The 14818-nt window shown below is 43.1% G+C and overlaps 1 protein-coding gene across 3 annotated transcripts in view; it reads left to right on the top strand.

The window, feature by feature from the left end:
* CRTC3 (CREB regulated transcription coactivator 3) overlaps positions 1-14818 on the top strand; it is a 99164-nt gene that overhangs the window by 26160 nt on the left and 58186 nt on the right. For all 3 annotated transcript variants that reach the window (XM_029574372.1, XM_029574373.1, XM_029574371.1), the window contains exon 3: positions 9608-9727. In XM_029574372.1, the coding sequence (XP_029430232.1) occupies positions 9608-9727 (120 nt within the window). The remainder of the gene's footprint in view (positions 1-9607; positions 9728-14818) is intronic.

Genomic DNA, 14818 nt, shown 5'->3' with positions numbered 1-14818 from the left:
CGTGGATCCCCATGATGAATGTGTCTTCTGCCTGGGGGCATCGCATGATGTCTGGGGTTGCTGCAAATGCACCCAGATGACACTGAAGGGACATAGTCTACGGCTTGGCGAGATGGAACAACTCTTCGGGCCAGAGAAGACTGAGCCGTCTGCATCAGTAGCAGCGGCATCAAAGGACCACAGAGCCACATCAATGAACATTGAACCATCGACATCGGCGGGACTGTCTGTTCCATCAGTGTTGTCGGCTGCTAGGGGTGCTGGAGACAGGCCATTGTTGGGCTTCTCCAGGCTGAGGATGTCTGATTCCTCGTCCTCTGCACCGGGAAAGACCGTGCTGAGCATCAAGGGATGCTGAAGAAGCATTTGTATCGGTCCTCATCAGTACACAGACATGCACAGCTCAAGCTGCAATGCCCCCGAAGCGACCACGTGGCAAGGAGTGCTAGTCCTCCATCAGTGCTGGGGATCTATACGGTCTCTACTGGTCCTGATTCCAGTCAGTGATCCTCCTGTCAGTTCAGAAGAGGATCTGGCCATCCCTCCTTCCTCCCAGTTGGTGGTGTTATTGGCAGTGTTTCAGGAAAAGCTTGAGCGGCAAGTTCAACTGGCATTCGAGTGGGCGAAGTGGAGCATCAGTCCTGTGGCACTGGCAGCACCAGAGCTGGCACCATCCATCTTAGAGCCACTGTTTGAGAACCTCCATGTGTTCATCTGCATGCTTGACACCTAGCTGGTGTCATTTCCTGGGCCAGCGGTGGTGACCAGGGCTCTGCAGCCTCCCCCTATGGTGGTTGTTGCCAGTTCCTCTGAGGAGGAAGCTCCACCAATGCCTGCAGCCCCCACTGCCCATCCAGCTTCGCCTGTGCCTACTATACCTCTGGGCGAAGGCAGAGTGCCTAGGGCCCATCTCATGTGTGTTTCAGTGAGGATGAAGGCACCTATGATCTAAGTTTGTACCTGAGGCAATGGAGGGTAAAGTGACTTGCCCAAGGTCACAAGGAATTGAGAGACTGTGCAGCAGGAATAGTCACCCACAGAACAGCATGGCTGAGGACCTCTGATCTCTGACCAATGGTACAGGAAAGACTCGATGTGCCATGTCCTGGTGAGATTCTCTTCGGAGATAGGATGAGGGATGTGGTGGCCTAGCTCTGGGTCTACCATGAAACCCTCCAACAATTCTCTGCCAGGACTCCAGACCCATCCTCCTCGGCTAGGAGGTCAGCGAGATCAGAGCAAAAGATGTCTTTTGCCAGAGGAAGTACTATTCTCTGCCCCCTTGCTCCCATCAGCAGCATCAAGGCTCCCACAACTGTCTCAGGCAGCAGAGAACCTCCAACTTCCACTGGTGCATCAGTCAACTCCGGGGAGGGGGTTTTGACTGGGTCACAGGGAGCATAGTACAGGTACCCATACCTGGGGTGATAGATCCGCCGGTCGGAGGCAGGCTGTGGTTCTTTGCGAACCAGTGGCCCAGTATACCTCAGATCAGTGGGTTCTTTCCATTGTTTGTCAGGGGTACTGATTGGACCTATTAGATGTCCTGCCAAATTGCCCTCCTAGCCCATTTTGGGGGCCGGTAGCACAACAGGAGGTACTACTAATGGAGCTTTCCTCCCTCTTAAAGGCCAGAGCAGCCGAGCCTATTCCACCAGAGCAGAGAGATCAGGGATTTCACTCTAGGTACTTCCTGATTCCAAAGAAATCAGGAGGACTGCATTCCATCCTAGACCTAAAGGCATTGAACAGACTTATCAAAAAAAGAAAAGTTCAAGATGGTTTCCCAGCGCACCTTGATCCCCCCCCCCCTTGTAAAAAAAAGCTAATTGGCTATTCTTCCTCAATCTGAAGGACATGTACACACACACACACAGATCTTCCCAAGTCACCATTCATGGTGGGAAAACAGCACTTCCAGCATTGGGTGTTGCCATTCGGGCTAGAGTTAGCCCCACAGGTCTTCACAAAATGCTTGGCTGTGGTGGCAGCACACCTCCGCAGGCTTGGGGGGGGGGTGCATGTTTTCCTTTATCAAGAAGATTAGCTGGTCAAGAGCACATTTCACGCAGAGGCCGTCAGGTCCATGCGCTTGACCATCCAGGTATTGGAGTCACTAGAGATTATCATCAAATACCTGAAGTCCCATCTCAGCCTTTCACTTCTCTTGGACTTCATAGGAGCCCTACTAGATACGGTTCAGGCCAAAGCTTTCCTGCCCCATCAAAGGGCCATCACTTTGACCAATGTGGCAGTTTCAGCAGGTGACAGTGTGACACATGTTGAGGTTGTTAGGCCATATGGCCACAACCGCCCATGTATTCCACACATTAAGAAAGGTGGAAAGAAGGCAAAACGATTACTGGCATGGTTAAAAGGGGAGGTGAAAGAAGCTATTTTAGCCAAAAGATCTTCATTCAAAAATTGGAAGAAGGATCCAACAGAAGAAAATAGGATAATGCATAAACGTTGGCAAGTTAAATGTAAGACATTGATAAGACAGGCTAAGAGAATTTGAAAAGAAGTTGGCCGTAGAGGCAAAAATTCACAGTAAAAACTTTTTAAAATATATCCGAAGCAGAAAGCCTGTGAGGGAGTCAGTTGGACTGTTAGATGATCGAGGGGTTAAAGGGGCACTTAGAGAAGATAAGGCCATCACGGAAAGATTAAATGATTTCTTTTCTTCGGTGTTTACTGAAGAGGATATTGGGGAGGTACCCGTACTGGAGAAAGTTTTCATGGGTAATGATTCAGATGGAATGAACCAAATCACGGTGAACCTAGAAGATGTGGTAGACCTGATTGACAAACTTAAGAGTAGTAAATCACCTGGACCGGATGGTATACACCCCAGAGTTCTGAAGGAACTAAAAAATGAAATTTCAGATCTATTAGTAAAAATTTGTAACCTATTAAAATCATCCATTGTACCTGAAGACTGGAGGATAGCTAATGTAACCCCCATATTTAAAAAGGGCTCCAGGGGCGATCCGGGAAATTACAGACCAGTTAGCCTGACTTCAGTGCCAGGAAAAATAGTGGAAAGTATTCTAAACATCAAAATCACAGAACCTATAGAAAGACATGGTTTAATGGAACAAAGCATGGCTTTACCCAAGGCAAGTCTTGCCTCACAAATCTGCTTCACTTTTTTGAAGGAGTTAATAAACATGTGGATAAAGGTGAACCTGTAGATGTAGTGTACTTGGATTTTCAGAAGGCATTTGACAAAGTTCCTCATGAGAGGCTTCTAGGAAAAATAAAAAGTCATGGGATAGGTGGCGATGTCCTTTCGTGGATTACAAACTGGCTAAAAGACAGGAAACAGAGGAGGATTAAATGGACAATTTTCTCAGTGGAAGGGTGTGGGCAGTGGAGTGCCTCAGGGATCTGTATTGGGACCCTTACTTTTCAATATATTTATAAATGATCTGGAAAGAAATACGACACGTGAGGTAATCAAATTTGCAGATGATACAAAATTGTTCAGAGTAGTTAAATCATAAGCAGATTGTGATAAATTGCAGGAAGACCTTGTGAGGCTGGAAAATTGGGCATCCAAATGGCAGATGAAATTTAATGTGGACAAGTCCAAGGTGATGCATATAGGAAAAAATAACCCATATTATAGTTACACAATGTTAGGTTCCATATTAGGTGCTACTACCCAAGAAAGAGATCTAGGCGTCCTAGTGGATAACACATTGAAATCGTCGGTTCAGTGTGCTGTGGCAGTCAAAAAAGCAAACAGAATGTTGGGAATTATTAGAAAGGGAATGGTGAATAAAACGGAAAATGTCATAATGCCTCTGTATCGCTCCATGGTGAGACCGCACCTTGAATACTGTGTACAATTCTGATCGCCGCATCTCAAAAAAGATATAATTGCGATGGAGAAGTTACAGAGCAGGGCTACCAAAATAAGGGGAATGGAACAGCTCCCCTATGAGGAAAGACTAAAGAGGTTAGGATTTTTCAGCTTGGAGAAGAGACGGCTGAGGGGGGATATGATAGAGGTGTTTAAAATCATGAGAGGTCTAGAACGGGTAGATGTGAATCGGTTATTTACTCGTTCTCACTCCATGAAGTTAGCATGGGGCACATTTAAAACTAATCGGAGAAAGTTCTTTTTCACTCAACGCACAATTAAACTCTGGAATTTGTTGCCAGAAATGTGGTTAGTGCAGTTAGTATAGCTGTGTTTAAAAAAGGATTGGATAAGTTCTTGGAGGAGAAGTCCATTACCTGCTATTAATTAAGTTGACTTAGATAATAACCACCGCTATTAATAGCAACGGTAACATGGAATAGACTTAGATTTTGGGTACTGGCCAGGTTCTTATGGTCTGGATTGGCCACTGTTGGAAACAGGATGCTGGGCTTGACGGACCCTTGGTCTGACCCAGTATGGCATGTTCTTGTGTCTTGCGCAAGGCACAATGGACCTTGAGGTCACAGTGGTGCCAAGCCATGCAGAACCTTCAGGATCGCATCCAAATCACCTTGCCCCTCCAGAGCTCTTTATTCTGGTGGCGGGCACTTTCAGATTTGGAATGGGGGATCTCATTCCAAAGTCGTCCTATCAAAGTTGTTCTAACTATGGATGCATCCACCCTGGGATGGATAGCTCATGTAGATGGGCTCAGCACGCAGGATCTCTGGTCTGCCTTAGAAAACTGTTGCCACATATATTTCCTGGAGCTCTGGGTGATGAAGTACATGAAATGGGCTTTCAGAGATTGGATGTCCAAAAAGTTGGTCTGATCCAAACCGACAACAGGTGGTGATGTGGTATGTCAAAAGTAGGGATGTTCAGGCTTGTACCTCTTGTGTCAGGAAGCTGTTCAGATCTGGTCATGGGCCCTGTCCCACAGGATGGTGCTCAGGGCCATGTATGTGGACAGATTGAGTTGTACCTTCAGACCTCACGAGTGGTCCCTGGACTAGGAGGTTGCGAATCGCATATTCTGCCTCTGTGGAAGTCAAGATATGTGGATCTCTTTGCATCCCCTTGCAACAGAAAGGTGCCTTGGTTTTGCTCCCTGTACAGGAAAAACAGCAAAACAACCTCAGACACCTTCACCCGGCATTGGGGCGAAGGTCTTCTTCATGCATATCCTCCGATTCCTTAGTAGCAAAGACTCTCTTGAAACTTTGTGAGGACAAAGGAACTATGATCTTCATTGATCCTTATTGGCTGAGACAGGGAGTTGTCCATCTGGAGACCGATCAGTGTGGGGACTTCCCCAGATCTCATCATAGAAGATCGAGGTGGACTGTGGCACCCCAATCTCCAGGCCCTGTTGCTCATAGCCTGGATGTTGAGAGGTTAATTATGTGCGACTACTCAATCTCTCAGAGGATGTGTCTTGGGTCCTGGTAGTTTCTAGAAAGCCTTCCACTACAAAGTCCTATGGACTGAAGTGGAGGTTTTCCGTGTGGTGTGAGCAGAAGGCCCGAGATCCGTTCTCCAGCCCCTCTCAAAAACTGCTTGGTTACCTTCTACACCTATCAGAAGCTGGCTTAAAAATCAACTCTGTTAGAGTTCATCTCAGTGCAACTGGCACATACCAGCATGGTGTAAATGGAACGCCCATCTTTGTACAACCTATAGTTGTACAATTCATGCAGGGGCCTGCTTCAGTTGAAACCTCATGAAATGAGGTTAAAGGGGGTAGACTCAGGAGTAATCTTTAGGAAGTATTTCTTTAGCTAGTGTTGGATGTGTGGATTAGCCTCCCAGTGGAAGTGATGACAAAAAAAAGTATCTGAATTCAAGAATTTGAAAGCATGGAATAAATAAAGGAGATCTCTAAGGAAGTGATGAGAATTATAATGCTAAATAAAAAAAAAAGGATGGATGGGCAGACTGGATGGGCCATATGGTCTTTTTCTGCCGTCATGTTTCTCTAAAATCACGAGTGGTATGGATCAAGATGATAGGAAATATTTATTTATCTTCTAACTGGTAGCAGATTTGAAACATTTTGTAAACATTTTGATTTTGTTTTCTTGTGTATGTAACTTTGTATCCTGCCTAGAACTGAAGATAGCACAGGCTGATAAATTTTTACAAATACAATTGAGACCGTGTTTTTCAGTCAGCGTACAACTAAACTGTGGAATTAGTTGCTGGATGAAGAAATTAGTCTAGGGTAAAAGTTTTTAATTGGGTTAGAAAAAGTTTGGACAAGTCTCTTAATAGCTATTGGCCCAGGTAATCTTGGGGATGGCTACTTCTGGGAATAGGCAGTGAGGAATGGCCTCTTGTCGGAGACAGGAATGGACCTGACCTAGATGGGCATGATCAGGTTCTTGTACTGCCCCTGAGAGTTTATGGTGGCTCCTGAATGCCAGACGCATGCAGGTGGATACTAGCACTCTAATTGTGTGTGCACCTTATCTTCCTCTCCTTCTGGAACCAGGATTCCTAATGCTGAAATGTCAAATAACCAAGCTGCTAGATTTTTGTGAGAAGTTAAATGGGCAAGTGATAAAGGATTGTAATGGCTGTAACTCTAAACATTGATCTGTAGGAAACTATAAACGCTGCATTACAAAGAAAGGAATCTCTTGCATAAATTGCTGCTAGAGAACAGAAGTGTTTTTATATCCCAGGTTTGGATTTTGTAGTTTTTTTCCATCACTTAGACAACTTGGGTCTGACAAAAAAAAAAACCCCCCAACCCATTTTGGAATGAAAATGTGAAAGTGAGATTCCTCCAGAAGCTGACTGCAGAGTAGCCAGATGAAACAGTGTTCTGAAAGTTAATTGCAAGATCCTGTGCTCCAAATTGTTTGCCTTAATCCCTCTCCGTTTGTTTGCCTTTCCTGCTCTGAGGCCTGTTCAAAGGTCCCTGTCTGTTTATCTGGCCGCCATCTCTTGTTTTTCCAGTCGTGTTTCCATCCCTCTAGTCTTCTGAGAAAACGAACGGGGTCCCAGGAGTTTGTGCACAATCCATTATTTAAAGCCACAGCGGGTTTTAGCAACTTCTTCTTTAATTCTCGACAGTTAAAACAGGGAGTTAACTATGCCTTGCACTAACCATGGTGTGTTAAAACTTTAATTAAATAGTCCTGCTTTTCTAGACCTCTTGACTTTTTTCTTTTTTTCCATTCCTGTGGCTCTGACTTTCTGTAAAGCTTCAGTGGAAGTTCAGTCAGAACTTTCTAGAAACCATAGAAAAAAATGAATTCTGGTGTGTGGATGACTTTGGAATGTGTAAATCCCCTACCTGCCTTGCCCAAACTGTTATCCCCATTCTGCTGTAACTCCCAGGAAGGTGCCTTGGATCTTGTGGCAAGAGGCCATCGTTGCTACGTCTAAAATATGTACTTGGCACCAGGTTCAGACTTTGTAGGCTGGTGCATGTCTCCCTCATAAACAGGATTTATGCATGGAAAGAATCGGTCAGATGCGTGGATCGGTTTTTCTCTTCTCTCCTTTATCTCCTCTTGGCGGGAATTGCCTGCCAGCTGACAAAGGTGTATGTCAAGCCCTTGGATACTGATAGAATTTCTGTGTAAATGACATACAGTAGTTTGAATGCATGGAAATTACTAGGGATATGCTTTTTTTTTCAATTTAGTGTGCACTAAATTAGCATGAAACAAAAAAAAAAAGGGTGCGCACAACACCCCCCCCCCCCCCCACCAAAAAAAATAAAATTGAGACACTTTTTGGCTGCGCACCCATAGAAATTACTGCAGACAAATAACAATGTCCTTGTCAGTTCTATAATAATTGTTCTATTTGGGAACTAGATTGGGTGGTGCAATTTTGACTGTTTTCCAAAAGAAATTGATTTTGTTACTATATATTTTCTCTCTCTCTCTCTATCTCTCTCTATATATATAGAGAGAGAATACTGTCCAGATTGGCAAAGCGGTATTAATAACCCAAAGAGAAAGGGCCTTATCTCTGGCTGGACCCTTTCTATGGAACACAATGCCCACTGAACTCAGATTACAGAGTGATATCAAATCCTTTAAGAAAACCTTGAAGACATGGCTCTATAAACAAGCCTTTCCAAAAGAAACAAGGGGGTAGAGAGTGAATGAGAGAACGAAAAATACAGAAAAGCGCAACTGAGAATAAATGGCATTACAATATTACAAAGACATAATACAGTTAAGATGTATCTCAATAACTTTCCTGGACTAATCCACCACTACCCAAAATTTTGACTTTATTAATGATATGGTAACCGTTTGTAACTGGCACCTGTTAAATGTACGATAAACTACCTATATATACCTTATTTTGTGCCTATTTGTAAACCGTTGCGATGGTACATGACTTAGCGACGGTATAGAAAAGTTTTTAAATAAAATAAATAAATAAAAATATCTAATCTGAAGTGAATATTTCCCACATGGTGGTAGTGGTGCTATCACTGAGTCACTGGGCTTGTCCAAATTGTCCAGACTTGTACATATCCAAGAGGCCATACTAATGGAAGAGAAGATTGTAACAGGGTAATGACCACTTCCTAGGACTTAGATGTTACAGCAAAGCCATCTGACTGTTAAATATAATTTGGACTTGGTTTACTATTTACATCAAGAGTTGAGATCTTTTGGGACTGAGGACCCGAGTTTGACTCCCAGTGCTGGCCAGGGGTGCTGTGGAGTTGGCATTTCCCTGGGAGAGAATGACCCAGTCATTGTGCAGCAGCGCCACCTAATGGCTGAATTTAGGGCTCATAATTCCAAAAGGAGCCCTCATACCTGGCCCCCAGCTGAGGACTGTTGCCATGCCTAGGCTGAGATGGGGTTTTAGGGAATTGGGAATCTTAGATCTTAATACATATTAAGAATCTCTAATAGATCAAAGGATAGGAGAAGATTTTTATTGAAATGATGTAAATGCTTTGCCAGGTGTTAGGTGAGTTAAGGGTTTTGAATGTCATAGTACAGGTTTGTTGTATGGAGAATTTCTTTTGATTTTTCCTTCAGGAAAATTTGTATACTCCTTGGGATAAGAACATAAGAAATTACCATACTGGGTCAGACCAAGGGTCCAACAAGCCCAGCATCCTGTTTCCAACATTGGCCAATCCAGGCTACAAGTACCTGGCAAGTACCCAAACACTAAGAAGATCCCATGCTACTGATACCAGTAATAGCAGAGGTCATTCCCTAAGTCATCTTGATGAATAGCAGTTAATTGACTTCTCCTCCAAGAATGTATCCAAACCTTTTTTAAACCCAGCTACACTAACTGCACTAACCACATCCTCTGGCAACAAATTCCAGAGCTTAATTGTGCATTGAGTGAAAGAATTTTCTCAGATTAGTTTTAAATGTGCTACTTGCTAACTTTATGGAGTACCCCCTAGTTCTTCTGTTATCTGAAAATGATTTGCTTTTAAGAGAGACTCATCTTAACTTTTTTTTTTTATCCTCCTGAGATAAGCATATTGCTTAGTAAATTCACTACATGGGTCTGATGCTTAAGTAACATGGGCAGCAATCCTGGTGTACGAGAGATTGTACATCTAGAAAAGCTGTTGGGTCTTGGATCTCATCACTCATCATTTAGCACCGAGGTTATCAGAGAAATTATCTCCACTTTTTTTATAATTTTTTTTTTTTTGTCTTGCAGCCGTCGCTTCACCCTATGGACAACATGCGAGGGATGCGCCATCATGGGCTGGTGGAGAGAGCCACCCGGAACCGCCTTCACTCCCCACACCACAGACCAACGGAGAAGCACGGACGGCAGATATCCAGAGACGGGCAGTGACCCTCTGACCTGAGTGCAATAAGCTTTTTTTTTACTTGAACTGCACCGATTGTACAAAAGCTAAGCATAGCTTAGCTTTTGTACAATCAATTGTGTTAATATCTTTGGATATCTTTGTAAGATGCGAACACGGAGAGGGGGAAAAAGTCAGAGCGCCACCTTACAGAAGGGAAGGTCAGAACTAGCTTAAACCATTCCTGTAAGAACATTGTGTGCCATTCTTGAATCGTGTATCTTATTTAAGGAGTGGGCTGCCTCGGCCACAACGTACACATCCTCCTCCTCCTCCTCCTCCTCCTTCGTTCTTGCCTCTCCTATAATATCCTCCCCAGGCGAGTTCTTATTGTGTTTCTTGGAAACCAATTCCTGCTTAGCCAAAGCCACTTTGCTTTGTTGCTTGCTTGTCTCATTCTACAGCGGTCTTTTCTTCTGATGGCCGAGGGGTAGCTCTCCTGCCTTTATTGCTTTGTTAACAGTACTGTAGGAGCAAACTTCACTAAGCCTCAAAGCAATAAACTATGAGAGTTACTTCTGCATCCACAGAACTTTAAAGAATTTTAAAAGAGAAACTTTTTTGAATGCCTTCTCTCTGAAAATTCTCTAAAGCTTCTGAGGGTACAAAAGTAACCTCTGAACTTTGCCCCTGCTGTTTCTGTGGCTGGGGTTATGGGGGAGAAACCACATGTGTATATTTGGAAATTAATTTCTATGCAAGCAGATGGCTTACTCTGGCGACATCAACTTTAAAAGTGGCTAAGTGTAGCCAAGAAGTGAAACTCAAAATGCAGCGTTAGTAGAAGAACGCTACAAGCTCAGGGGGACATACTTCTCATCTTATTACTGATGGGCATAGTAGGGTCAGTAATTTTGAGGGGGGTGGGTTGAGTTTGCTGTCACCTGTTCTACATCCAGTTGTGGTATAGGGATGAAGGTTTGTGTTTACTTGGGATTTATATGGGAGCCTTAAAATTAATTCACAGAGGACAAAAAATCGTATTTGGCCACGATTCTGTTGGCAGATAGCAATGGCTTTTTCGCAAAACTACCCAGCAAAAACTTCCAATGAGTCAGTCTCCACCCCCATTGGCACTGGAAGATGGCAAAACACTGTCCCATCCACCAGCTATTTCGTGCATAGGTAAAATGGCATTATTCCATGTTCCTAGAATAGAAGAGCCCATTCTCCATGTTCATTTCTCGTTCGGCTTTTTCCGTCCTTTCATATTTGAAATGCATTCTACCCCTTTCCTGTCCCTTCCTCTCCCACGCTCCTCTCTATGTCCTGTACCATATGATACCTGTCAGTGGGATATGGTATCAGATTAGAAGCTATTTAAGAGCCTTGGCTAGTATTTGTTGTTTTTACCAAGTCATTAGAGAAAGGGTCCTACTACAGTTGCGGTATGAACTATGAGTTTTATGTATGAGTGCACTTCATTTAAAGGAGAATTTTGGAGGAGTACATACCTAACACTTTGGGCATAGGGATGATTTAAAAATGATAGCTCTCATGTAGGCAACGTGGAAAATAGTGAAAAGTGTGAGATTCCAAAGTTAAGGATAAAGTTGATGATAGGACTTCGGGTTATCTGTCTTCAAAACAGATTAGTTTAGCAAACTTAATGTAAGGCACAGGTTTACTCGGTCTTCTCCGGTTCATATATAAGCCCACTGCAAAACCAATTCCAAAAACCAGCAGAGTGAATGACTTCTCTGTGGGGAGAACAGCTGCAGGAGATAAAGCTTGCTCGTAATCTTCTTAAGAGATTGAATCTATCATAACCTCCTTTTGCAGTCCTCTCATTTGCTCCCCATTTCCATTTGTCACTGTTTCTGGGGGCAAAATGTTTCTGACATGTGAACGCTGCTTTTAGGATTGGTGAGGGGGATAGAAACGCTGTGACTGAAGCTCGAGGCAGTGTCTGAATCTCCAAATCTTGTAAGATCCGTTGAACTGGAGAAAAAAAGAAAACAAGTGAAAAGGAGCCAAGAAATCCTGGATGTCCCCCAAGACTGGAGGGAGCCACAGAGTTCAAACTGCAGATGTCATGAGTTTACCGTAAAGCTAGAATTGAATTCTCATCAGAAAGCTGAAGTCGTGCCCCCATTCCTAAAGGCGTGTGAATGGCTTTAAAAAAAAACAAAAAACCCCATAAAAAAGGCTTATCCCCGATTTGTCAAACCTGCAAAAATTCTGCAGTTCCTCAGACTGGTTTGAAAGATTTTGAAAAAGAGAATCTGCTTTGTAGCTCAGGGGAAATCTGAAGTAAATGTCTTTGAATTGGTGGATCTGCTGTGAATTTTTTTAGATCTGTGGGATTTTTTCCCCAGCTTCACCAAGGGAATATCTTAACAGATTTCCCGCCCACTCAAACCAGATTGAAATCTGCCTGGTTTTTAAGGTAAACTTTGAATTGTTCACTAATTTCTACGCACTGTACGGTTTTCCTCCATACCTCTTGTCTGTGTCTGTACAGTGCTATGTAGGTCTAGTAGCACTTTAAAAATGATAAATAGTGTTTTGCAGTTTCCTGTTATACGGTAATACAGTAAATCATAGTAAAAGTATCTTGACTTTTAATGAAATGAAATCCCATTATTCTGATCATGATGACGCAAAGCTATCTGCTTGTAAATATTCTTTATAATCTGGATATTTATGGTCTGACGGGGTTTACTGGATTGTAATCTGAATGTGAGAATGGAAATCAAGAAAAGCATATCTGCACTTTGATTTCCCTTGCCGTGTTTAGCGATCTTTTTATTTTGCGCTCGGATCATTAATTCAGCAAACTCTTGACAGTGAATACCTGGTTTACATCGTGCAGCATTGCTAATTTTCCCTCTAATTTATAGTGCTGTATTATTAACAGATGATGCTTTTATCACATGTCACGTATTGCTGACAAGCTGGGATGTGGTAAAACATCTTGTTTTACTTCCTGGGGTCATGGGACTGTGTTGTAAGCAGAGGGGGGTGCATTGAGCTCTGCAGGTTTGTTATTGGCTGGTCAGGATTACAAAGAGAGAGGTGTCGGACTGAAGACCCTTGTTTATGGTTCCTCTGGATTTTGGGCTCTGCTCTGACTGGGACCCCCTAAGACAAGGCATAGGAAATGCTGGATTTAGTGAGTTGGTCAGGAATTGGAGCGGGGAATCCCCAGGGATCCACTCTTTTTTTAGGCAGAACGGATATTGCTGTGACTGCATGGGAGAGCTTGCATGTAGCAAAAAAAACAAAACACAGTTCTGCTGTCCAAGCCTGCTTCTGGTTTTACTATATTAGTCCCTTTCCAGGAATCCTGGTCAAGCTTGTGTGTTTACTCAGATTATTCTGTCAAATCCTACCAGTTGGCTCAGTGACAAGAGGAGGTGTGGGCTGTGCCACTCTGGAGCCGCACCATCAGATGTCAATGCTCTCTTCTGCATTTTCTGAAAGTAGGAGGGAAGATTTTGCTGCAGGCACATTTTAGGAACAGCAGTGAGGATTTAGTAGTGCTCAATGAACTCTTATCGACACCCTTTGGTCAATATTTATCGTATGTTCCTGAGCTCATCTACTATATTTCATGGTTTGGCTTGGGATTTAACGCTCTGTTGCTGATGAAATTATCCTTCTGCTCTGTTCACTTTCTACTTCCTGTTTGCTTGTAACTAACTTCCTGTGGTGGTGGTCCACAGAACTAAAGCACTTCTGAAGGCTTGGAAGCAACAGATGCAGAGCTGCCTATAACAAACCAGAGCTTTGGAACTGCATGGCGGGGGGCGCGCTTTTCTTTCATTGGAGAAGGAGTAACATTCACTTTTGGCTTTTGAAACGTGTGGCATCTCTGAAGCATTCTATATAGCCTGCTCTAGTCTTTTCCGGGCACTAGTGATAGCAAATGGGTGCTTTCCGGTCAGTCCATCATCCACCAGGATGTGTGTTTTTTTGCTGTCCTGCAAGTCTATAAAGTTAAATTGCACAAGGAAGCTGGCAGGAGGGAAGGCTTTTTCTACAGGAAGGAACTTCTGACACAGCAAACCAAGTCATAAGAAAAAGATGAATTCAAGTCACTGAGTGAGACAGGCGGAAAAACAGAAAACTTGGGCACCTCTCAAGGTTTTTTTTTTTTTTTTTAGAAGCCAGAGAAATGGTTTTCCTTAACTTTTTTTTTTAATTTTTTATTTTTTTTCATGCTGCTTTCAGTCATTTGCACTTTTTTCATCCAGCACATACATTGTATGTGCCAGGAAGACAGTAGAATGAAAATGCACGAGTTGGAGGACTTCTATATCCTCCACTTTTAATGTTACTTTCCTTTTGGTTCATTGTTCAGAGACCCTTAATCAAATGTGCTCTTGGCCTATTCGTTGCTGATATTTCATCATACCCAGCGGTCAGATTGACCTTCCCAAGTACTTTTAGTTACTGGCGTATTGAAAGCATCCATCTGGGGAAAAGATTTCAGTGTGCAGAGCGGGCCACGCTGCTGCATCAAGGTTTCGTCATGACTTGATGCCATGTCAGAAATTTTGCTAGGCTTGGATGCTGGTGAGTCAGGAATCTGCTTGGCTTTTCCAAGGCAGGCTTTCTCCAGTGTCGCAGCAACAGAGAGAGAAACACGAATTGAGCCTCGGTGATCCAAAAATGTTCTAGGCACAAAACTTAGGTGCTCACTTTTTGCTGAAATATGGCCCATGCTGATCAGTGAAGGGAAAATGTAATGTGAATGTCCCCACCAGCTCTGCTGAATCTACTACAGTCCTGCATGCCTAATGAAGAAAAAAATTAGCAAATAAATTGGTCAACCATGAAATGAAAAGGATTAAAAAAAATTAAATATCAGCAACCAGAAATAAATAAATAAACAACAAAAAGGGAGGGTTGGATTCATCCCAAATCTGTGGTCTCTAGAAGGCAAATACCACCAAAAACCTTAGCAACAGCTGTTATAAAAGCTGGAATTCAGGAAATTGGTGTCAAAAAAAGTCATTACAGTCTTAAACATATCGAGTACACAGGAAGAGTACTCCAAATCTCCAAACAAACTTACTCCTGCTTGAGGTTAATATAAGAACATAAGATTT

Source organism: Rhinatrema bivittatum, chromosome 13 (assembly GCF_901001135.1).
Source record: "Rhinatrema bivittatum chromosome 13, aRhiBiv1.1, whole genome shotgun sequence".
Taxonomy (NCBI): domain Eukaryota; kingdom Metazoa; phylum Chordata; class Amphibia; order Gymnophiona; family Rhinatrematidae; genus Rhinatrema; species Rhinatrema bivittatum.
The sequence above is the reverse complement of the archived record's forward strand: the minus strand, read 5'-3'. Positions and strand labels throughout refer to the sequence as shown.